This window comes from Phyllopteryx taeniolatus, chromosome 14, assembly GCF_024500385.1.
Source record: "Phyllopteryx taeniolatus isolate TA_2022b chromosome 14, UOR_Ptae_1.2, whole genome shotgun sequence".
NCBI classification, from domain to species: Eukaryota; Metazoa; Chordata; class Actinopteri; order Syngnathiformes; family Syngnathidae; genus Phyllopteryx; species Phyllopteryx taeniolatus.
The window spans coordinates 17,974,984-17,998,918 of record NC_084515.1 but is presented as its reverse complement, the minus strand read 5'-3'; the positions used below and the strand labels follow the sequence as shown (position 1 = coordinate 17,998,918).

Here is a 23,935-nt window from a genome sequence, read left to right as displayed (position 1 = left end):
ACATCAAAATGATGGCCCGAGCGGTTCATCGGCTGGCCGATTTAAAAGACACAATATTAGCCCTTTGCCAATTCTGATTCTTTTAGCCAATTTTGACCATTTTCTTTTCACATATTATTTTTTTTCACATAAGGCGAAGATCATAACATTCAAACAAACATTTTTTTTTTTTTTAAATCTTCAAAAATCCGCTGATTTTTCTCTCTGTTGTAAAGTGAAAGAAATACTAAAGGACAAAGTATCACAAACTACTTTTATAATCATATTTTTGTAGAACAGTAGCGCCACCCTGTGGCCACAAGAGAGAAGGACGTGCAGCGCCACGCTGCGCCAGCAGGCGTCGCTAACGAGCGGCTCGAAGTCAGCCAAAGAATGTTGTCTTCCAGCTGGTTCCGCCGCCATTTTTGTTGCGAACGTAAACAGCCGCGGTGTGCCAGGACTTGTTCTCGCTTCTCACGGAGACGCTGCGCGACTCGACGATTCGTGAAGATGAACGAAGGGACCTGAGCGACTTGCCACCGGGGTAAGAGGCTCGCAACGACGCCATGCTGCCATTTGAGTGGCTCCGCTTGTGAGCGCACCCCAACATTGCTCGCTGTCGCTCCTTTTTTGTTTTTTTGTTTTTTTTTTTTTTTTATAGACCGAATGCCGATGTGGGGCTGCTGAGATGTTGTGACCGTGGCACAGTGTTTCCTTGCAGATGGGGCTTCCGCGTGGATTCCCTCACCGGGAAGGAGCGGATCAGGTTTAAACCGGGGAGGGCCCGGCCCGGTACCCGGTACCCGGTGCCCGGTGCCCGCTGGCCGTCCGTCGGCCCCTTCGGCATGGACCAAGAGTACGAGAGGCGACTCCTGAGGCAAATCAACCTCCACAACCTGCCCGCCGAGGCCCGGCTCACCAGGGTGAGATCATCCGTCCATTCGGATGAGAGCCCATCAAGCGCTGCGTCCAAATGTTCGCCACTGAACACGCACGCAAGGTGCGAAAGTGCATCGTGGGCACAAAAAAACATCCAGGCCAACTGGATTTGAACAAAAACCTGCCAGCTCTGAGGCTGTGGAACAATCTCAGGGCACCGCAGACATGCTTTTCAGTCTCAAAACATAGCTTTTTTTTTTTTAAAGCATTTTGCTAAATGTTTTTTTTTGTTTTTTTAAAAAGCATTTTGCTAAATGTTTTTTTTTGGTTTTTTATTCCTCCCTCTAGCACTTTGACATCTACGGATGTAAAGTGCAGTACATCCAGTAAATCCAGTATTATTATTATCGAGCACATTTCAAAATAAACGCACAGGATGTAAAACTAAGTCATATGAATGAAACCATATGAAATCAATCAAGAGTATGTAATAAAAAAAGGTATGCGAGGTTATGGCAGAAGAGAAAAAGTGGATTCTAAGGAATGAGCGCAAGTCCAAGTTGATGCGTTCATGTAAAGCAGCCGGTTCCATTTGTGCAGGTGTACCTAATGAGTCGTCTTTGCAGTGAGGGTAACATTCCAAATCAATACGCAAAAGTACTTCTTGTGTGTGTCTCACCTCTCGCCAGTGCGGAAGTGTGACCTGCAGCCCCGTCGGCGTGAAATCGGGAGACCGCTTCATCCCGACCCGCGCCGGAAGCAACTGGAGCATCAACTTCCACTACGCCAACGTGAGCCGTCTACCTATCAAGGACAAAGTCACCCGCTCGGGCGACGGCGTGCCGAATGACGTCCGTCTTTCTTCTGTGTCCAGGAGAACTGTCGCTCCCCCAGCCAGAACCAAAAAGCAAAAGACGCCAGTTCAGAATCAGGCAAAGGTCAGGAAGCCTCTGGGCCGGCCGTTCCCGTCGTGCCCGATGTCCTCGATCGCGTCTCTCAAGCGTGTCATATGACTGCCAACAGATACGGTGGCGTATGCCGCCTTATTGAGAAACGAGTTGCTGGGTGCGGGCATCGAGTCGGTGTCAGACCTTCACACGGACGATAGGCGCCACGCCGTCTCCTCTCACGGCTCTCGTAACCTCTTCCGGGTACGAGGATGGAAGAAGGCCAGCCCGGTTCCGAGCATTTGCGTCACGATGATTGTGTCTCTTCTCCGTCCGCAGTACGCCGTCCACGCTAAGAGAGTGCCTTTCGATAGCGATAATGAAGTCTCGCCCTACTCTCTTTCTCCGCTCACTAACAAGAGGTAAACTACGTCTTAACGCTCGCTTGAGTGACGCGCGCCGTCCGCTTTGCCACAAACTTGGTTTCCCTCCTCACGCTCCGCTAGTCACAAGCTTCTCCGCTCGCCGCGCAAGCCGGCCCGCAAGATCTCGAAGATCCCCTTCAAGGTGCTGGACGCCCCGGAGCTGCAGGACGACTTCTACCTCAACCTGGTCGACTGGTCGGCGGGCAACTTGCTCAGTGTCGGTCTGGGAGCCTGCGTCTACCTGTGGAGCGCCTGCACCAGCCAGGTCCGATCACAATCGGCTTTATTGGCCTCGTATGTCACAAGACACACAAGGAATTTGTCACAACCAGTCCTAACCGTCTTGAACTAGGGGGCAGCGACCTTCTGCTCAGCCTTTCAAGCACGTTTCCTCCCCTCTCCGTAAATGGAGATGTCGGAGCGCTCAGTCCGCTAGGCTTTGTTTCGATCCATAATCACCCCTTTCGTATGTTGCCGTGTTCAGGTCCAGGTTGCGGTTGTCGCACCATCACCGCAGATGCCGGACCCGCTCGTGTAGCCTGACTTTTTGTTGTCCGCAATCGGTCACAGAGTGGCGGCGCCTGCCGTCAGCAAATTTGACCGTCGTGTTGCTGGGGCGAATGGGGGAACAGTCACGATCGAAGAGGGTGTAGAGCAGTGGGCTGGGGACATACCTCTGCTGCATTCCGGTTTTCAGGATGGGAGCGGATGAGATTCAGACATTCTGGGGTCAGTTGCGGAGAAAGTCAAATGTCCAGATGCACAGTGAGACGCCAAGGCCTGTTTGTGAGGTATAACCGTATTGCAAGTCGATAATTAGCAACCTTACTTCGGTGTCACCTGGGTCCAGGTGTGTCAGGACCGTGCGGAGAGCATCCTCAGTTGACCTTTCCTGCCCAAGATGCAAGCCGGCGTGGATCAAGGTCAACGGGGACGGCGGCGTTAATGTGAGACATCTCAAAGCGTTTGGCGACCGCGGGGCGTCAGAGCAACAGCGCAGTAATCGTCGTGGCAACTCATTGAGAAATCATTTAGCACACGCAGCGTGATTTAGCAAACCCGAGATGAATCACAATGGCTGATTTTGCGTCCTCCAATACTGCGTCTGGAAGGTAGGTGTCGTGCGGCCTAAACGGAACTTCTCGCGCTCGCGTAGCCCGTGAGAGTCGATTCCCTGCCGCACGTTGTCGCTGTTCAAGTTGTCCTCGATGCGCTGTTTGCGCTCGGACCGCTCGACGATGTGCGTCTCTTTGTTGTACTGCGGTGCAGTCGAGTGGCAAATGTCTCGTTTGTGCCGACAGGTGACACGGTTGTGCGACCTTTCGGTGGACGGCGATTCCGTGACGTCCGTTTGCTGGAACGAGCGGGTGAGCCACCGGACGCCGCGAGTCCATTGTGTCGCTATCAAGAATAACACTCAAGTCTACATGAAGTCGCAGAAGGTCGGGGCTTAAGTCGGAATACTGATCGTGACTCATTGATCGGCCAATTATATTCCACAGTTTTATTCAAGGCGGCAGCACATTATTTGGTGATGTTAGGAATAGAAATGGCCACAACATTAGGTACACCTCTAATAAGATCCAATATAAGCATTGTATACAAAGTGATTGCGTGATAGGTTAAAAGACAGATTTCTTGTTCTTATAAGTCAAAAGGCATATGTAAAAAAAAATATATATATATATATATTATATATGTGTGGCCAGGGAGAAAAAAGTTCGAGTAGGTTCGTCATGGTTAGACTTAACCCCCAAAAGTCCACTTTTTTCTGACATGGTAAATGGAAAGAAATCTTTGTTCTTCTCTTCTCTCTCAGGGGAGTCTGGTTGCTGTCGGGACCCACAAAGGTTATGTTCAGATCTGGGACGCGGCGGGTGGGCGAAAGCTGACCGGTTTAGAGGGCCACTCGGCTCGTGTGGGTGAGTCACGCCCACCGCCGTTTACGAACCCCCCGTGTCTCACCGTCCCCGTCCGGCGGCCTCTCGCACTCCTCGGGTCCAAGGCGCCCTGGCGTGGAACGGGGAGCAGCTGTCGTCGGGAAGTCGCGACCGAGTCATCTTGCAACGGGACATCCGAACCCCGTCGTCGGCCGAGAGGAGGTTGCAGGGACACAGGCAGGAAGTGTGCGGTCTCAAATGGTCCCCTGACCATCAGCATCTCGCCTCCGGCGGCAACGACAACAAGGTCAATGAATTCCAATTCAGAAAGTCGCTCATTTTCTCATTATCATCTGTTTTTCTGCTGCCGTGCTTTTACGCGGGGAAATGTCTCGCACGCTGAAAATCTTATTTCAAAACGGTGTTGATGTTTCAACAATGTCGCCATTCATACTAAAGGGAGAGCCAATGGCGGTGGACCTTTGAAACGCACTTCTTTTTACAACGGTAAAGACACAAGTGCGTAACTGTACACCGTTTTGGTTTTGCCGTCTGCTATTGCGTGAATGCAAAACGGCCGCCTCGTTCCGGCACGTCAGCTCACGGACGTCATGACGTCAGCCCGTAAAGACGGCTTGAGTGACAAAGGAGGAGAAGGAGAAGGAGAAGATGTACTTTTCATGGAAAAGCAATTACGACCCTTCGATGGATAACAACTTCTATTCCAATCATAAAAATACTCCATAAAATAGATTTTCAAAAGGCAATTCAGTCGGCCGTGTCGTTACCGTTATCGATCAAATGAGCAGAAGACTGCCTTTCTTCTCCACTATCAGCTCCTGGTGTGGAACAGCTCCAGCCTGCTCCCGGTGCAGCAGTACGGCGAGCACCTGGCCGCAGTCAAGGCCATCGCCTGGTCCCCTCACCAGCACGGGCTGCTGGCATCGGGAGGCGGCACCGCCGACCGCTGCCTGCGCTTCTGGAACACGCTGACGGGCCAGGCGCTGCAGAGCACCGACACCGGCTCCCAGGTGTGCAACCTGGCGTGGTCCAAGCACGCGAATGAACTGGTGAGCACCACGCAGACCTCCGCCATCGTGTTTGACGTGACGCGCTAGTTCAGGTCGAAGTGCATAACTGCATCTGAATCGTGTCCGCGGTGTCAAACTCAAGGCCCCGGGGCCAGATCCGGCCCGCCACGTCATTTTAGGTGGCCCTCGAGAGCAAATCATGTCAACTTCCATCATTCGTGTTCAAATCTGTGCCCAAATGATGGCGTAAATGCTCAGGTTGAAATATTGCAAGCATTTTTGTCTTGGCAAACCTGTTTTTACAGTAACTTGAACAAGACACTACGCAAATGAAACATGTCGTCAATGTGTCTTTCTGTGTCCACTCTTTGGTCCAAGGTGAGCACTCACGGCTACTCTCAGAACCAGATCTTGGTGTGGAAGTACCCGTCGCTGACGCAGGTGGCCAAACTGACCGGACACTCCTACAGAGTGCTATACCTGGTACGATGGCAGCCTCGGTTATATTAGCTGACGTCATCGTCATCGTCATCGCCGTCTTCCTCTCTCAGGCCGTGTCACCCGACGGCGAGGCCATTGTCACGGGCGCGGGCGATGAGACTCTTCGCTTTTGGAACATTTTCAGCAAAACGCGTTGCACCAAGGTACGTCATAAGCGTCCCTCGTGAGGTCATGTGATCTGATATCCAATCGCATCATCTCTGTGTACGTGTTGCCATCAGGAATCAAAGTCTGTGTTGAACCTTTTCACACGAATCCGATAGACGAGCGCTTCCGACAAGATGGCGGACCTGCAGCACTTCGCCACCTCGGCTGTTTTTGTTTGTTTGTTTTGTACAACAACGTGCACTCTAAACGTCCCGTGTTCGTCGCGCCCCCATCAGTGATGTCACGACTAAACAAAAAAAGAAAATGTTGGCTTCTTATTCATGATTTTTGTTTGTCAAAAGTGTTTCATTTGATGATATATTAGCAGAAATATACGTGTTGAAGAACTCTGACGAGAGAGATAAGTCGTCTGACTTTGTGTGTGTGTGTGTTGATTGGGCGTGTGTTCTGACATGGTGTGAGTATTGTGGCAGTATTCAAAAGAGAAAAACAATAAATATCGGGTTCCTACGCAAATATAGAATTTGATTTCATAGGGAAAATGGAAACTATTGTATGGGAAAATATTCATGCTTCCAAGACTCTTACGACATCTCTATTTTCTCAAGCAAAATCTTATTTCTACCAGAAGATCAGCTGTTTTCCATATTTCCATAGAGAAGATCAGGGATCCAATCATAGTAAGCCTTATTTCCATGTGGAATATCAATGAGAAAGCTGCCCGTCTCAACTCAACTGCCGGGCAACTAGAATAGCTTGAAAAACGACATTTTCGACCCAAAGCCGATAAAGGGACATCAAAGATGATCCAAAATCAATCTGCTGACGTGGCACCTCGAAGTCGAGGGATGCTCTGCTTCGAGTCCTCTAAAGCGGTTGCATCTTGCTGTTTTTGAGCTCAGCGGATGCGTCACGGGAGGAAACGTGGGCTAGTGATCACAGCGTCCGGAGCCCTGCAGGCCTCTGCAAATCAGAGAGAACTCCTTCACCATCTCCTTCACGCCACGCTTGTTGCTTTGCTCCCTTGGAGAAGGAAACATTTTGCTTTTGTCAATTCATCTGTTAAATCGGAATTGATCCAGTCATACGTCATCCCAAAATGAGAATGTTTGCAAAACATCCCAAAATGTTCTTTTGTAAAGCTCACAATGGTCACTTGATATTGCAATTTTGACATGAATGCAGCTTTCAGTGTGACGCAACGCACATCGGTCGAAACTCAAGCCGCAACAATTAAAACTTGAACTCCAAATTGCCGTGTTTTTTTCAATTCATTGTGTTTGTTGTTCCCAGTGGCGTAGAATTGCAATCAATGCATCATACTGAGCTGTTTCCAATATCTTGGTTACATCATGAAGCTACAGAAGGGGGGGGGAAAAAATATGATATCCACGACTAAGTTATGATGCGGTGTTCATGATTCGACATTTCAATTTGAAATGATGTAACTGCCTCGGTTGCTGCAGGTGTCAATTCATTTATCATTTGATGTGTGCGATTTCTTTTTGGGGCTGATTTGCTAGCTAACTATTTTACCCGAGAAGCTGCTCGGCGAAGTTGTGTTTCTGCTCGGCCGAGACGTGCGCCGAGGGGAATCCGGGCGACCGCAGACTTTCTGAGAGCCATCGGGACAGCGGAACCGGGAAATGTCTGCTGAGACTCAGAAGCACCTCGGAGAAGAAATCCGTCACACCGCGAGGGGATCCGCCGCCGACGGCCTGAGACCCACACAGGCAGGAACTCGCTAAATAGATTTGAACATGGAATACGGATTTCACCCTGAAATAAGATGCACGGTATATATATATATATTTTAACATGCCCAAAATATTCATGAAAAATACTGCTGGCATAAGAGGTCTCCGCTGTGTATGATGTAGTGCGAGGAACCAAAACCGTCTTGAAATCCAAGAGCACAACATACAGTAAAACACGGGAGCGGTAACACGACATGTGGCGTTAGCAAAGGTCACAGTGGCAATCATTTGAGACCCTATTCTTCACTTGTCAGAATGATTTGAGACTTTCTTTTGCAAAGGTCAAATGAAAACCTGCAGGATGGTCTCTGTAAGGAGCTTTCCGTCCCTCTGCAGCGCCTCGCCGAGAGACGGCGCGTCTTCACATCGAGGCAAGAACTCCGTCTGGTGGAAAAGGACAGAAAGAAGGCTTAGCGTTGAAAAGAGGATTTGCTCCAATCCGATAACAGTCAAAACTCCCCCGAGTGGAGTGGAATTCCTGTTTGGCGGGAAAATATCATTTTTGCATGATTGCTCACTGTGAAACGAACCGGCCGCCCCGTAGTCGCAGTTGTTGCGATACGAGTATTGCTTTGGCGCCATTTTGTGGCATATTGGTGCCAAGTAACTATGTTGACGTGAGTTGAGGAGCTTCATGTAGACAAAAGTAGTGCTTTGCTGTCATCTTGTGGCAATTCAGATTGCTTTTTTCGGGGAGCCTCAATGACTCGTGGATTTTCACTTTCAAGGATGTAGCTGAGCCCGCCTTTTTTAACGATTCAAATGTTCTACGATGGCACGCGTTTGAAGCAATTCACTCGCTTTTCAGTACTTTCTTGTTGGGAAATTCAAACGCTTTGCAGAGCAATCGACGTCAAATTTGACAGTGCATTATTTGTGCCTAACTTGAACTTACAAAGAAGACGCTGGCAGCTTTGACTGTGGCTGTTTCAGGAAATTGAAGTGACAGAATTCCTAAACATGAGGAAGCAAAACAGTGAAAAGGGTTCCTTTGGAAATAATCAAGTGGAAATGTGAGAGTGACTTGCACACAGAATACTCACCACAATAAAAAAGTGCTTTCACATCCAGATGATCGGCGTCCAGGTAAAAATCGGGTTTTCGTTTCAGAATCTATGCGCAAAACGTTGGAAGGTGAAACTTTGAAAATGTTGTCGAGAACGTAGCCCCTTTCAAAATGTTCGGCCGACCTGAGCGTGAAGGTACATGAAGGACTCTGCAACATCGGGATGATCCCTGACGCCTGGGAAAATTACCATATGCAGTCAAATGTTGGGAGTATTTATTTGAAAATAACAGTCACTTGTTTAAAAAAAAAGAAAATGAAATTTCCCCCCCCCCCCCAAAAAAAACCTTGTTGAAATACTGTCAGTGTGGAAGAGGTAAGAGTCGTCCACAGACTTTGAACGGAGGAGATGTGGCGTTCGTCTCCAGCAAATATGGGAACCATCTAAGGAGAGCAGAGCGCGTCGGAGTCTTGACGGCATTTCTTTGCATTTTGCATACCTGAGACGCCAGGTCCAGCACGGACGCTTGTGGGAAGCTGCTGTAAGCCTGGCCCAGGGTCTCACTCAGCTGAGCCACCAGCGGCCCGAGACTTCCAATGGACTCACGGAATAATGCGCACACTGCCTGGAGCGCCGTCGGAATGCATGAAAATGTCAACACGACATTTGCTCCAATTGCGCGGGCGGGTGAGCTTGTTTTGCCAGCTTTACCTCCACCACCTCGGAGTCCTCCAGCCATTTGCTGAGGATGTTTTGGATCAACGTGTACAACTGCTGTAGTACAACCGCAACCTGAAACCAAAAGCACACAACACGTAAAGCGTGTTTTTCGATGGATTCCATCTCCTCAGGTTCATGTACTAGTGTGCTTTTGGTCAATTCAGCACACGCTTTCTTCCACAACTGTACGACGTTTCTGCACACTAGTAGGACAACTTCGGCATACTACTAGAGCCAATACATAGTGAAGCGCCAGATGTTGAATTTGTAGAATTGTATTATGGGTCACTAGTAGTACTAGTACCACGTAGATGTCAACTAGTGGAGAGTTTAGCCTCATGTAATTGTCCTACTAGTATCCCAAAGTTGTCCTACTAGTGAGTGTACTCTTAGTACTGCACATGGACCTGACGCTGGATATCAAGGATATCCAATAAACGCTCAAACGACAATAAATCGCACTTTGCCTCTGTAGTAACGTTTTTTCCACTCCTGCTTTGCACTTCTGTAAGACTGTTCTACAAACTCGTAAGACAATTACGTACAGTGCATTTTGGTGCGATTAGTCGGGTCTAGGTACTCCGGGAGTACTAGTTGAGCCTAATAGTCTGACTAGTGCAGCACAAACGTTGAATTGTGTACTAGTAGGCCTAGATGTGGCACTAGTGGTAGGGAAACAGAACTCGTAAGACACAGTGGTTCCACTAACTTGTCCTAATCATTCTACTAATGCGCTGAATTGTCTTACTAGTGAGGGCAAAGAGCACACTAGTACACGGAGCTGGAGCTGGATGGGAAGGATATCGAATGAACGCTCCGACGCCGTTCCTCAGGACAAAGGTCGAGTCGCTCTTACTGGGTTGTGCGCGCTTGGACGGGGAGGCGGCGAGGCGCCGTCGGCGCCGTCCGCGTGTCCGTTGACGTCCAGGGCGCCGAAGAGGCCGGACAACATCGCCAGGATGCGAACGATAGCCGCTTTCTCGGCGGGATCGGCCTGCGCGGAGGGAGACGTTCGTTGAGTCTGACGCGAGGACAGCGACGACGTCAGAGCTGCCGAGCCTCGAGAAAAAAAGTGGACGACGCTGGCGATGATGTCACGTGAATTGGATCCCAATATTTGATTGATGGTAAATGATTATTACTGCACACAACGAGGGTAATGCTGTGTCACCTCGATATTTTTGCATTGAATTAACAGTACGCATTGTATGGTACTGGTTGAAAAGAAAATGTTTGATTTTGGTTTTTTCTCAGATTTCACACATTTTTTTATTTTGCAATTTTGCCATCACAGTACTTTCCTTCCACGCATATTTCAGTGCTATGCGCTTCTATTATTTGGAGGCCAGTCATCGCGAGTGGCGTGCCCATCAGCACATTTTCTATTTTGACTCTACCGCCTGTCGGGCCAGCGCGTCCAGCTGCCTGACGTGAGGGCCGACGAGCGAGCGCAGCTTTCCCGGGATGTCGTCCGCCGGCAGGGCGGAGAGCAGGAAGCCCAGAGCCTGCATGAGCCACGCGCACTGGCTGCTCTGCACACACGTGGAATCCGATCACACACGTTTCCCTCAATCTCGGGACGCTCGCCTGAAGCGCGCTGCTCACTCACCTTATGGATTTCTTTCATCAGCACATCCTATAAAGTTGGAGGTTTTGTCATGGTTGACATATATGGATGTGATTTGTGCAACGGCGTATGACCTGGGACACGGCGAGAACGTCCCGAGCGTAGGGCCCCAGGTCGTGTCGGCACTCCCTGCAGATCCTCTTCAAAGTGGAAACACTGGACACGGAGAGCTCGGGCCTCGCGAGAGCCCGCAGCACCGTGGGTAACGTGGCCCCGAGCATCAGCGGGTGGTCCGCCAGCCACTCGGCCAGGGATCCTTGGCAACATTGGCGGATACGTGACACCGTCAAAAGCGTGACACCTGTGATAGGACTGAATAACGTTGTTATAGTGGTAGGAGTCCTCGCACCAATGGTGTACACGACTGTGTCAGCCAGCGTGACGTTACTGATGTCGATTCTGGGGATCAGGCCGATAAGACCCGGGATGACGTCCGAGTAGTTGACGTCGATGGTCTCTGCTATGGACTGGAAGCCGAACAGCAAAGCCTCTGTTTCCTTCAGAGGAGAAAGTCGAAGAATTGTGTCCCACGAACGCAGTATGGATGCAAAGAAATCACATGTATTGGGATACCCGGCCATCACCAAAAAAATATTCACAGCGCAATCGTACTGGAGCACAAAGACACTTTAGCCCAACTGTTGGAGGCACGCCATACAGAATCGTCCAAAAAGGATTTCAAAGAGAAAAATCCATTTATTGAGAAGCACGTTGCAATGATTCTGCTCCCTTCGTGTCCAAGAAGCAGGTAGCTCCTCCTACCTGCCATCCCGCTGCCTGCTGGGGGTCCGTCAGCCGCCCGCCCAGACGCTCGTAAAGGTTCCCGAGCAGCTCGGCTCCCAGCATTTCATAGACGTACATCAGCGTGTCCGCGATGTCCACTCTGCAAGGTCAAAGAACCGCGTGAGGACACACTTCTTCAGCTGTCGACATTCAATACAAGAGCTGTTCCAACTACTGTCAGCCGCCTCGATAAAGATCTTTCTTTTTGACTGACAGTAAAAGTCATAGAAATGGTGCAATCCGGCCGGGTCCGGGCCACGTGGCAATAGTGGACAAACAGCGAATTAGGATTTTGCCAATACAAAAAAGCGTAATAATAATAATTCAATAATTCATCGGAGAGTGATCGCAGCGTATCGCAGAATTACACAGCCAATTTCTGTGACGTGTGACAAGGAAGAGACCGTTTCATTATTCACAATTAACATGCGGATTCAATCCTTTTTTAGCCACTTTTCTCTGCTACAGTCTACTCGCATCGGGGTCAGTGTGTGCAGGGCGGAGCTCCAATGAAAGTGCTGGAGAGAAATAGTGTTGGCAAGGCCGTCTACCATGACATGATCAGGACTCTTTGCTGCCTTAGCCGGTTCTCTACTGAATTCTGTTCTACAGAATGTATCGTCACCAAAAAAAAACAACAACTGCAATGGTATTGGAATCGTTAGATGGTGCAGGTACGCTCACGCTCTCAAATTCCAACTCAAATCATTTCTCACCTGTAGATTCGAAACTGCTCCTTGTCATCAGAAGACCAGGAGGCGTTGTAGTCTTCCTGGGAAGGATAGCGGGATTTATGTAGCAACACATCCACCAACTGGAAGTAAACGGGCCTGTAGACTTGCAGATAAATGGCCTGCTTCTCCTCCTCAAACGACAAGATGTCATCCTGGACAAAAAACACAAGAACGATGCGACGCCTGCGCAAGGTTTGCGGCTTTGCGGGAAGCCGCACTGCGGTCCTCACCTGCAGGGTGTACCAGAACGTGAGTGTGAGGGAGCTGGTCGTCTCGCCGGTCGGGTACTGACCGGGAATCCCGGTACAGAACAGAATCATGTTGACCAAGGCCAGAAACTCCTGCCAGCGCTCAACTCGCTCCAACAAAACCCTGTCGTCCACATACATGACCCATAATATTCTGTCCGTTTATTTATTATTTATTCCTTGGCGTGTGTCCATCTGATTTTCCGCTGGCTCGTCGACCGAGTTCCAAGAAACAGCGGGCCTGACCGGCATACGCCAAGGTTTTCCTCGGCCTACGATTGAGGCCAACGGACTCTGCCGAGGAACTAGCGGCCATGCAAATTTGATGTCGACAGGAAGCAGAATGCAAACAATTGCTGCATCTGCCGGACACGTACGATTGTATTTCAGTTGGATAATAAATCCTAAATTACGTGTGTGATGTGGTTTGAAACTTTGCCTTTGGAGCAGACATTGAAATGAAAACAGAACTCATCGTTTACCTGGCATGAAGCCTACTAAGTGGATGGCGCCCCACCACCGTCCCAAAACCGCCCATAACAACACAAACACCCACCGAAGTGGTTTCGCGTGCGTACCTGGAGTGCGTTTCGCCCATAGCGACAGCAATTCGGCAAATCCCATGCGACGTCTCCGCGTCCCCGGCCCGAGCCGCTGTCCGCAGCTGATCGTGGAGACCCAAAACCCGAGGCATTAGACTCATCAGAGCGTTGCCGTACCTGTGGAAACACGCACGACGCATCACAACGGCACAACCGAGCACGTCGGGGAGGACGGAAACGTCGAAAGGAAAAAAAAAGCTAGCGTACAGTAGAAATGTCGTGTAACTATTTCAATGACTTTGTTCATATATCTAATAAATAATGTGCTCAATTTAGTCAATACCGCTTCATATGACAAGCTTGGTAAGTGAATGTTCCATCAAAAAAAGGAAAATTAGAAAGCTATAAGCTATAAGTCAGTGTCATTTTGTTCAAAAGTGTAACTATGAGTCTAACCTTTTCCAAATCTCAGAAAAACGAACAGATTGCACAGCAAGGTGGCGTTTCGAGGTCAGATTTGGAAAAACTTTGTCACGCTTGCGACCACGGCAGAATCACAAGCATCGCCTTTAGAAGGAGGAAGTGACATGAAAAGCATTGTTTTTCAAAATTTGTAATCATGGAAAAGCAACTGTAATTTGAGTGACACATTTTCTCCCAGTGATGTCACGGATTCCGATCACATAAATTGTGTCACTAAATGACGTGCGATTGGTTAATCCCCAGCACTACCGCGACTGTCAATTGGACGATGTCCCGCGGTATTTACCTCCGGCAGTCAGGTTGCGAGATGGCGTTGACAATCGTCTCGACAGCGGTGTCAAACAGCTCCGGGTTGGATAAAGTCGCGAAGCAATCCCGCACGAGTTCCCGCGTGGCCCCGAGCGGCACGTCCAGTCCCACCCAGCTGGACAGGCAGCGGAGAACCTTCTCCTTCACCGGGGCTGACGAGTCCCGGCTTTGGAGGAGCTGGCGCAATAGCGGACACACGGCGGTCCACTCCCCGGCCAGGGCTTCCCTCAACTGGGCACGTCGAGTCCGGGTCAGGCGGCTGCTCCGGAACTCCTCCGGAAGTACGACCAGGAGCTCCAGCAGGGCCAGACAGTGCAGACGAGGCTCCTGCGTGGCCTTCGCGCCTTCGGGGCTCTGAGGTCGGAAGGCTCGCACCATGTCGGCAACCGGCTGGGACCAGACGTGGGGAATTAAGTTGAGGGCCATAGAGGCCAGTGCGACACACAGCCTGGTTAACACCATTTTTGGCCCAGACGAGAAGTGCAAGATGTGGGAGAGGAGCTGCGCTCTCAGCTGCTCGTGCTGCTCTGCAGGCAGGTCGCTCCAGTGAGAGGAGATCTTGGTGTGGAGGGTGCTGGCGCCAAAGAACTGGACCTCTGGGACCTGTGGAGCAGACAAGAATATCTCGTGGGTGTGAAACCAACTTTGAAGCAGAAGATGACCAAGCAGACCTTGGTCGGGCCTAAGAGGGTCCAGCAGAAGTGCCACGCCTGTGCGGACGCCTGAGCCTCGCCGAGCCACTTCTGGGCCGCATTCTTGCGCTCCATGTCCGGGTCGAAATACAGCCGGTAGAGCGCCTGGTAGACACGGACGGGGGTCACTTTCTCCAGTTTCACCTCATAGCTGAATCGCATGGATATTCATAGCGAGGGGCCACTTGATTGAAGAGTGTAAAAAAAAAATCCAAAGCACTCTGAGCTCCGTTGCTATTATTAGGGCAGCATATGCTTATAGCTGCTATCATGTTACAGAAAAGTCTGCTGGACCTTATCTGCCCGCAGTGTCTCTTTGAACTGCTTTTTGTTTGTCACAGCACGGAGCGAAAGTCTTCCACTTTAGTTGATTTGTGCTTGTTTCATATAATGACCACACAGCAGAAAAGCCACAAAGCAAAAGGAAATGTTTAGTGTAGCATCCCCCTTAAACTGCATTTTTATTTTGTGTCTAGAACGTGCGTGTCAAATCTGTCAGTCTAAAATTTCAATGGAATGCAATCTTCCCTAATAGCAATGTTCAAACCTTCTATGTCCTACTATTTGCTGTTTTGAATATTGCTTGAAGTTGTAACTTTATCATTATGTGGGTACAAAAATCAATTCGTTGAAAGCGGAAAATTCAAATCTTCACAATAATGTGCAGTGCCGTAAAAAGGTATTGGCCCTCAAATTCTTATATTTTTGCATGGTTTCCCGTTTCCCGTTTAATGTTTAAGGCCATCAAACAAATGTAAATATCAAGACAAATATAAGCCAAGTGAACTTCAAATGCTGCCAACAGTCAAACACGGTGGTGGTAGTGTGATGGTCTTGGGCTGCTTTGCTCCTTCAGGACCTGGACAACTTGCTGTGATTGATGCAACCGTTAATTCTGCTCTTTCACAGAAATTCCTAAGGGAGAATGTTCAGTCATCGGTTTGAAGCGCACTTGGGTTCTGCAGCGGGATAGCGGTCCAGAGGACACCAGCGAGTCAACTTCTGAATGGCTTAAGAAAAACCAAAAAAAGCTTTTGGAGTGGCCTACGCAAAGTCCAGACTGCAATCCGACTGAAATGCAGTGGCATGACCTTAAAAAGGTCGTTCCTGCTGGAGAACCCCCCCCATTTTTGCCGAATTCAAACAAAATATCGCCACAGAGATGTGAAAGACTCACTGGCGAAAACGCTTGATTTCAGTTGTTGCTGCTGCTGAGGACGGCCCAAACAGTTCTTGGGTTTAGGGGGCCATTACGCTTTCACACAGGCCCAGTCTGGGAAATCGCCATTTGGAAACATATTTTGCATTTGTTTGATGATCTTAAGCAAAGTGGGGAAACTATGCAAATGTATGCAAATAAGCAATAGTAATCATGATGATGAAATGATGAGTCAGCAGTGTAACTCAGTGAGTTGAAACTCAATGGAGAGAAAAGCCACGCAACAAATATGCATTCAGATCGCCCGATGTCATCACGATCCAAGTGTGGTATTTACGCCACAAAGGGCACTCGGGCTCCCTCTTGTGGTACATGAAAAACAATCGCGCAATTCAATGTTCAAACTGTGCGTAATGTTACATCGGCTTCAACCTTTTTTAATCCAGTACAGTATATTTAAGTACAGCTCAATTGTATTTCATGCTTCACAACAATACATTTGCATTTCATCTTTTACAACTGTTTGCTTTTCAACTTTGATTTGGTTTTGGTTTACTTTTACATGTAATGTTTTGATCTCGCCATTATTTAAGTATCATTTTTTTGTTTAGGTGCTGACGTAATGTTCAAACTAATCTTCCAGTGCTTTTAAGACGAATATGGAAGATTTTGGGAAAGCTCTTCCTCATTGTTGCTGAACCTTCGGGCCTACCGTGCTACTGTATCTGCATTTGAGGTGGCACTTGGCGTCAAACGTTTGACGACCACTTGATGCTCCCCAGAACCACGAGGGGACTTTTGCTCTCTGAGAATCGGACATGTTGTTGTTTCGATTTTCTGTATTTGGCATGACAATCGCGAGCGACTCACCGCCTCCACGTCGTCCACCGTCAACTCCTGCGAGTTCCCAGCACGAGTCGCGCTCTGCGTCGGGTGCCACGCGGCCGTCTGCCCCTGTTGCCTCTGAACATCCATCGGGAATGGAGAAGAGGGCGAGCGCACACAGCCCCTCGAAAGTGTGTGTGAAGGCCAGCGGTCGGAGGGCGCCGAGTGTCTGGCAGCTGTCCGCGCGGCCACGTGACCACGTACTGACACCCCCCCCCTGGTGGACTTGAAAAGTCCGCCGCACAAGAACCGGCTCGGTAAAACCATTTGTCGTGACGAAGCAGGAGAAGGAGCGCCGCGTCCATCCATAAATAATAATCATCATAATAATGATAATAATATTATGATTTGTGTGTGCGTTGAGCTGGAGATCGAAGAGGCGCGCCTGTGACGCACTGACGTCTGATTGGCTGCGCGTGGCAGCAAACTGCAGCTTGCAAATTGATGGGCGTGCGTGGCAGGGACATTTTCAAGCAGACTTGTGCACGGTGTGACGGAAACAAGATGGCTCTTTTGGTTATGATCGCGTGAGTGTTGTGCGTGCCTCCACACGCCCGCAGGATATGTTGAGCCCTGATGCCGACGACGACGACGACGATGATGATGATGATGATGTTTGCTCAAGCTCCGATCAACGGAACGCAACCGCCGAGGAGTAGCCAATGGCAGCCCGGCAATGAGATGAAATCTGCTCTTGTGTTTGGATTGTTGTTCCTTAGCGGCTCATCAAGAGGTGAGAGTTCATGATCGGTGACAAGGATGTCCTTCAAATGTGCTGCGGGCTGCACGCCACACTCAAACCGTTCATTTCTCGACCGGCGTGATGCGCGCAGTCAATTTGTGCTGGCTTCCGTTTTGGCTTGGCGGACTCATTTTCGCCACCAAATGAAACATCAACACATGAACACAAACTGTTGATTGTTGACGGCACCCTGATGATATGTGATTCCCATATCTAACATCGTAATTCCCAAAGTCATTTTGACTGACGGACACAAATGGAAACTTTTTTTCCGTTTTGTTTTTCCTTCTGTGTTGATTCGCAGTCGTCGAGGTCACGTGTTTCCCAACATTTATCACATAAGAAAAGCACACGACCAAGCACAAACACTGAACTAATGATGAGCTCGTTCCAATTGGCTCACGCACGGACCAATTAGTGTTAAAAGTGGCCTCGTTCAACTGGACGCAACTTGCACCTCCGTGCGATGGATGAGTGGCAACGCGTGTGTTATGTGCCTCTGCTGCCATCTCCCGGAAGAACATTGAATTGTTCTGCCTGTCACTGCACGTTGCTGGCACACATTGATGAACAATATTTGGAATTCAATTTCCGACAAATGAGGTGAAATTGGATCATTTCCCCACAGCGCCTGAATTGGGAATCAGTTGATCGGCAACTGGATTATTTTCTGTTTTGATCTGATGCTTCTGGTTTTCAACACTCAAGAGCTACAACATTCAGAAAAGCAATGTTTTCAATTCATGACCGTATAAACGCTCGATTGCTGGGGAATTACCAAACCCTGCGGTGAATAACGAAAATCCGCAAATAATTGCTACCCTTCGAAAAATGTCTGTTACATATACATGCCACAAGAGGGCAGAAAATCACTACCTTGGTTGAAGGGAAACTCTTCAACTTACTCCAACATAGTTACTTGGCGCCAGGATGCCTGCCACAAGATGGCACCAAAGTACTACTTGTGACTCGTCATGTCGGTGTCTGATATCGACATTTCTTCGGTGATCTTAATCAAAGCGGGGAAACGATGCAAAAAAAAAGAATTTGAGAACTGGACCGATGCTTTTCCGCAGCACCGCTGATTACTTTCCGCCCGTCGCAGACCTCGGAAAGCATCGCCCGGGCTCCTCGCTGGCCTACTGTCCCTCTTCATCATCACCGCTGCTGTCGTCTTCATCTTCCTCCTTCTCCGCTTCCGTCAGCAAATTAGCCACCCAGAGTTCCATCGGCTCCACGATCTCCCCGTGCTAAGAAAGATGGTCAAGTTGTGCGCAAATCTCCGGCTCAGACAGACACTCTTTTAGGAGACTGACCCGATACGCTAACAAACAAGACAGCAGTCTTACCTATTGTATAAACCCATCAAACATTCTTAGGATCATCTTTTTTTGTTTTGTTTAAGACAAATCCAGTTTTTAAGCTATTTTATGGCAATACCTCGTATTCCCGTTCGTTTTCACCCAGGATGACTCGATGGAGGACACGCCCCTCTCCAGATCCGCCTACTGACGGAGGCCACTTTCACTTCCGTCAGCAAGCGGAAACAAATAGCCAAGGAGCAGCGGCGTGCATCTGCCTCCTGCGAGATGCAGCTTCATCTCCCCCCACCCCACCCACATTTCCCTTATGTTTTGTCTCGAACCACTTCTGTATGTGCAGCTCTTTAAGCCGAAACAGCAAAATAGGGGTCAGGGGTCACCTAAAGTCCTCAGTGTTACTTGACTGAGGTTAGCTCAGGTTGGAAGCAAGTCGTGAGGGTCAAGTCCAAACTGTGTCGCACTGACTTAAGTATCGCTGGGGGTTTTTGAATGCCACCAAATTTACATTTGGATGATTTATTGATGAAAGTATGAATTGCTAACGTTCCACATTGACGAGACAGTTAGCCTGAAAATGTTACAAAGGTACAAAACACCAATATTGTTGAATGTGTTGTAAATATTCTGAGAGTATACCCACTTCTTGAGAAAACTTCAAACGCTTTGAAATAGAGGAGAGAATAGAAGAAAAGCAACATTTCGCAATTGAAACCTCCAATCTTGCAAATGTGCTAGGGCCAAGCCTTTTTTTGGAAATGATTTTAAAATCTTGTATTGTTTTCCAGCAAGCTTACTATTATTCTGTCTATTAAGCCATTCAATTGTGACCTGGAAGATTTCATTGACTTACGGATGTTTACGAATAAACCAAGACTGACTTGAAGGCTACAATTGCATGCAGTGCTTGTCCTCATTAGGGTCACAGGTCACGAGCCAACAGTCATTGAGCCGAGGCACTCGTCTTACGGTTGCACACCACGAGACAAAAAAATAAAAATCAATTACAAAACGCATGGCTACTAAAACGATGACGATTTTGTCGAATTTTCCTCTCCAATGAAATTCTTTTGTATGAATGGCAACGGGTGGATAAACATGATGCTACTTCCCGCCAGCTCTTGGAATACAATCCAAGTGTTCTGCCTGGCACTATATTTTGTATTCGATCAAAACTAATTTCATCACGAAGTGCGCTGAGCGGCACCCGGGCGGGGAATCGCGACAGCGTTATTGCCGTCGTTAATAAGAGGGAGGGCTTCTTTCGTCTGTGACTGCTTGGTTTGGAGTCATAAATCCACCTGCCGCCATCTGCAACGTGAACTTTGACCTATGACGTCATGGGAAAATACCTTCCCCCCCCTACACAAACCTAGAATACACATTAAAGTCAAAAGAATAAGGCACTCGCACTTGTTGTGGGGGGAAAACAGGAATGAAAAATACAGATGCGCTTTCATATGTGCTGCATTTATTGAAAAAGAGAACAAAAGCAATTATGTTTTGTGAGTGCCAAAAAGGGGCCGACACCCTCAATCCTAATCCAAGGGAGGCCACTCCCAACGTGGAGAACCAGTCAGGTCACTTCGGCGTTGAGGAGTTGCAAACAGGCGCTGCGCGAAATCTGGCAAAGGTGAAGCTGCCCGCCGCGCAATTGTGGCGACTGGCATCTGTTTGTTAACAACATTTCGCAACATCGCACCACGACCCCAACTGCGGTCGTGTCCAGCCCAACAAGTGCGAGCCGAGGCTGGCGGTGGTCAGTATCATTCCGAGCAGAGCCACGTACCCGAAAGCTCCCCGCCTTCGTTTTTGAGGATCTGATTGAGAATTTTGAAAAAAATATTGAATTTTAAAGATGACCTGGGTGGCACTGGGGGGGGGGGGAATCCACAAAATGACAAACCTCCTGTTGAGTAGCCTTGCGCGTACAGCTCTCGGCTTATGATCCATACAGCTCCCAGTCCGCTGCTGAGACGCTGAAATCAGACGCGCACATTTTGTCACGCGTCGGATACGCATTTGGGACGAGCTGTGTCTGTTCTGAAGTGATGCACATCGACTTACAGGTCTATGCCAACCACCGACCGCCAGACAGAAAAGGAAGGCAGGGTACACTTCCAGACTAGTAGATGTTTTCATGTGGAGAGATTACAACAAAAAAAATCCACTTTAATCTCGTTTTTTGTTTGCATGGGACTCAACAGTGCAAATATCTGCATTCATGTTACACTATGACGAATAGGACTTGCGATGTCAACTCATTACAATATAATATTAACCCTTTTCAATTTGGCAACAATCGGCCCATTTTCAATGTATTATTATTTTTTTAATAACCCTAACCTAACCCACACATTGCAACATAAAACAAAGAAAATGACATTCAAACAAACATCCCGCCCAAAAAAGTGCACCTCCATCTTTCGTTTACGTTCAATGTCACATTTCAATTTGGAATCTGGAATCAGCGCCATATTTTCACTTCCTGTACGGTGGAAGAGCGTGCCCCCCCCACCGTTCCTTCCGCCTGCAGCGTGCGGCCTACTCACGTGTTTAGGTGCGAACGCTGCACGCAGTTGAAAACGTGGCCGTCTTCGCTGTCGTCGTCGCTGTACATCTTAGGATACTGCAGAAACAAGACGTTCATAATGCGTACGCGCAGGCAAAAGGCCGTTTCCGCGCTTGCTGCAGCCACATTTGTATTTATTCCCCCCCCCCCTTTCTGCCACACGGCGTGAAGAGCTCAGCTCACCGGCACGTTGAACTTCTTGCGAGCTTTGCCCACTTGAACTGCCAAGTGTCCCACCATGATCATACTGGCAACGCCGGTCAACACCACGTAGCCGTACTCCTTGGACAGAACAACCATCTTGACACCTGAGGGAAACAACATACGCGTCGCTGGAGTCATTTGATAGAATCAAACATTGGGATTTATTGACTCCAAAATGTATCTTGGTCCATCCATCTATGCCAGCGACGTATCGTGACGGGCGGAACAATTGGAGAAGGTCCAACTAACCTTTGGATCCTCCTGTTGCGATTCAGACAACAGAGTTACAGCTTTGCGTTCAACTAAATAGGCCAAGTTTTCAAAGAGAATAAATACATTTGTGACTTCATTGAGACCAGATCAGCATTATTTCAGCACTTTCGTTTGTTTGGTGCTACTTTTTCTCATGTATAATATGTGCCTCGGCTCAATAAAGTCTGGGGAAACAATGCTGTCAAAGATGATTCTAGTCATTTCTTTAAGCAGCACGTGAAGGAGAAACTTTTGTCGTTGTTGTTGTCTATGATGCAATCTTCCGTAAATCGCAAATTCGTGCAGAATTAGTCAATCACGAACAGGAAGGTGACGACTAGCTTAAATATTTGTGGGGAAACTATCGACGATAACTAAACTACGACATCAATATAAGACGATGAAATGAAAGACAGTTAGTACACATTTGCGTAATCCGTAAAGTCCAAGATATCAAATGACCTCCTCGCATTGCATTCAAATGTTTGCAATCATAAAGTGAAATCAGGACGTCGCCCTTGACTTGACCCCAAAAGAAGTGAAAGCGACATTAATGACGTGAAAAAAAGGTCAAAGCAGGAAAGACGAGCTTCGTTAAAGCGAGCACAAACAAAAGACGTTGCAAACTTGGAAACAAGTAGAAACGATTTCATGCTGCATTTACCTTGCAGACGACGCACACAAATCACAACAATCGGGCTATGGCTGACATCCGCGTGCGTCGCAGCCTACGTCACACACGCACGCGCACGCCCGCGCCGAGGGCGCGCCCGTCAAGTTCCATTTAAAGGAACACGCGATAGGAAATGTGGGGAAGTGCTGCCACCCCAAACGTGACTTTGAAGGAGACGACACACCAGAATATGCTTATGGAATGTGGTTACAAATGGAAAGAACATCACCTTTTCCTTTACAAGGTCAACTACAATCTGATATTTAAAAAACATAAATGAAAAAAAATGGAACGGCATAAGCCAGTGGGGTTTTTTGACAGGCACAAGCACAAATCATTCTTAAAACAATTCTTACAAAAGACTACGCATGGCGAATATCTTCGACAAGTCCAGAGAGCTGACAAAGAATACAATGATTTTCAAATCATGTTCAACCTATATTTAATGAAATACACGACAAAGACAAGATATTTCATCTTCAAACTGATCAACTTGATTGTTTTTTTTTTAGCAAATAATCATTAACATGGGATTTGATGGCTGCAACACGTTACCAAAAAGCTGGGACAGGTGGCAAAAAAGACTGAGAACGTTGAGGAACGCTCATCAAACACGTGTTTGGAACATCCCACAGGTGAACGGGCTCATTGGGAACAGGTGGGTGCCACGATTGGCTAGAAAAGGAGCTGCCCTCAATTGCTCAGTCATTCGCGAGTAAAGATGGGGCGAGGTTCACCTCTTTGTGAACAAGTGCGTGACAAAATAGTCCAACAGTCTAAGGACAATGATCCTCAACAGACAATTGCAAGGAATTGAGGGATTTCATCATCTACGGTCCAGAATATCATCGAAAGGGTCAGAGAATCTGGAGAAATCACTGCATGTCACCGGCAAGGCCAAAAACCGACATTGAATGCCCGTGACCTTCAATGTGTAAAGGATATCACCACATGGGCGCAGGAACACTTCAGAAAACCAAAGTCAGTCAATACAGTTCAGCGTACATCCACAAGTGCAACTTCAAACTCTACTATGCAAAGCAAAAGCCATTTATCAACAACACCCAGAAAGGCCCGAGCTCATCTAAGATGGACCAGATGAAAAGTGGAAAAGTGTTCTGTGGTCCGACGAGTCCACATTTCAAATTGTTTTGGGAAATTGTGGACGTCGTGTCCTCCGGGCCAAAGACGAAAAGAACGATCCGGACTGTTATGGACGCAAAGTTCAAAAGCCAGCATGGCATCTGTGATGGTATGGGGCTGTGTTAGTGCCAATGGCATGGGTATCTTACACATCTGTGAAGGCCCCATTAATGATGAAAGGTACATACAGGTTTTGGAGAAACATACGCTGCCATCCAAGCAACGTCTTTTTCACGGACGCCCCTGCTTATTTCAGCAAGACAATGCCAAACCACATTGTGCACGTGTTACAACAGCGTGGCTTCGTAGTACAAGAGTGCGGGTACTAGACTGGCATGCCTGCAGTCCAGACCTGTCTCCCATTGAAAATGCGTGGCGCATTATGAAGCGTAAA

General features: G+C 48.3%; 3 protein-coding genes across 10 annotated transcripts; 1 reads left to right on the top strand and 2 right to left on the bottom strand.

Moving 5' to 3' along the window:
* The first annotated feature begins 363 nt into the window (after positions 1-363).
* fzr1b (fizzy/cell division cycle 20 related 1b) lies at positions 364-6,082 on the top strand. 4 transcript variants are annotated; one of them, XM_061796630.1, is made up of 14 exons: positions 364-523; positions 701-902; positions 1,548-1,649; positions 1,733-1,796; positions 1,882-2,009; positions 2,085-2,167; positions 2,252-2,435; positions 3,472-3,537; positions 3,990-4,092; positions 4,176-4,357; positions 4,887-5,120; positions 5,460-5,564; positions 5,633-5,725; positions 5,804-6,082. In XM_061796630.1, the coding sequence occupies exons 2-14, from the start codon at positions 825-827 to the stop codon at positions 5,843-5,845; spliced, it is 1,464 nt and encodes a 487-aa protein (XP_061652614.1). In that variant the 5' UTR covers positions 364-523; positions 701-824; the 3' UTR covers positions 5,846-6,082. The 4 variants fall into 4 exon arrangements, with proteins under 4 accessions (XP_061652614.1, XP_061652617.1, XP_061652615.1 ...); XM_061796631.1 differs by having other exon boundaries at positions 371-523; positions 641-902; XM_061796633.1 differs by lacking the exon at positions 3,472-3,537.
* Positions 6,083-6,284: 202 nt separating this feature from the next.
* LOC133488591 (importin-13-like) lies at positions 6,285-17,084 on the bottom strand. Of its 5 annotated transcripts, XM_061796628.1 has the most exons (21): positions 16,622-16,979; positions 14,572-14,697; positions 13,878-14,503; positions 13,145-13,285; positions 12,549-12,690; positions 12,301-12,470; positions 11,564-11,684; positions 11,151-11,298; positions 10,876-11,057; positions 10,784-10,810; positions 10,572-10,706; positions 10,031-10,168; positions 9,166-9,246; positions 8,954-9,079; positions 8,801-8,897; positions 8,638-8,690; positions 8,491-8,560; positions 8,343-8,401; positions 7,742-7,831; positions 7,227-7,408; positions 6,285-6,713 (listed from the first exon to the last, which is right to left on the bottom strand). In XM_061796628.1, the coding sequence occupies exons 1-21, from the start codon at positions 16,943-16,945 to the stop codon at positions 6,620-6,622; spliced, it is 3,132 nt and encodes a 1,043-aa protein (XP_061652612.1). In that variant the 5' UTR covers positions 16,946-16,979; the 3' UTR covers positions 6,285-6,619. The 5 variants fall into 5 exon arrangements, 4 of the variants coding, with proteins under 4 accessions (XP_061652612.1, XP_061652611.1, XP_061652610.1 ...); XM_061796627.1 differs by having other exon boundaries at positions 8,849-8,897; positions 10,876-11,298; positions 16,622-16,996; XM_061796626.1 differs by having other exon boundaries at positions 10,876-11,298; positions 16,622-16,992.
* Positions 17,085-20,146: 3,062 nt separating this feature from the next.
* Positions 20,147-22,544, bottom strand: mgst3a (microsomal glutathione S-transferase 3a). The gene is made up of 6 exons (XM_061796636.1): positions 22,390-22,544; positions 21,453-21,577; positions 21,250-21,326; positions 20,765-20,822; positions 20,604-20,676; positions 20,147-20,517 (listed from the first exon to the last, which is right to left on the bottom strand). The coding sequence occupies exons 2-6, from the start codon at positions 21,567-21,569 to the stop codon at positions 20,375-20,377; spliced, it is 468 nt and encodes a 155-aa protein (XP_061652620.1). The 5' UTR covers positions 21,570-21,577; positions 22,390-22,544; the 3' UTR covers positions 20,147-20,374.
* Between the last annotated feature and the right edge of the window lie 1,391 nt (positions 22,545-23,935).

Bases quoted from the DNA above. Each gene is read 5' to 3' on its own strand.
- fzr1b (XM_061796630.1), top strand. From the start codon at position 825: ATGGACCAAGAGTACGAGAGGCGACTCCTGAGGCAAATCAACCTCCAC. The intron at 3,538-3,989 runs GTGAGCCACCGG...CTTCTCTCTCAG, and splicing joins CCGTTTGCTGGAACGAGCGG to GGGAGTCTGGTTGCTGTCGG. The intron at 4,093-4,175 runs GTGAGTCACGCC...CTCGGGTCCAAG, and splicing joins GGGCCACTCGGCTCGTGTGG to GCGCCCTGGCGTGGAACGGG.
- LOC133488591 (XM_061796626.1), bottom strand. From the start codon at position 16,945: ATGGATGGACGCGGCGCTCCTTCTCCTGCTTCGTCACGACAAATGGTT. The intron at 11,299-11,563 runs GTAGGAGGAGCT...TCTCCTCTGAAG, and splicing joins AGCAGGCAGCGGGATGGCAG to GAAACAGAGGCTTTGCTGTT. The intron at 8,691-8,800 runs GTTTTTTTTGGG...TAATTTTCCCAG, and splicing joins ACTGACAGTATTTCAACAAG to GCGTCAGGGATCATCCCGAT.
- mgst3a (XM_061796636.1), bottom strand. From the start codon at position 21,569: ATGGTTGTTCTGTCCAAGGAGTACGGCTACGTGGTGTTGACCGGCGTT. The intron at 21,327-21,452 runs GTGAGCTGAGCT...TTGTTTCTGCAG, and splicing joins GCAAGAAGTTCAACGTGCCG to TATCCTAAGATGTACAGCGA. The intron at 20,677-20,764 runs GTAAGTCGATGT...GTCTGATTTCAG, and splicing joins TCGGTGGTTGGCATAGACCT to CGTCTCAGCAGCGGACTGGG.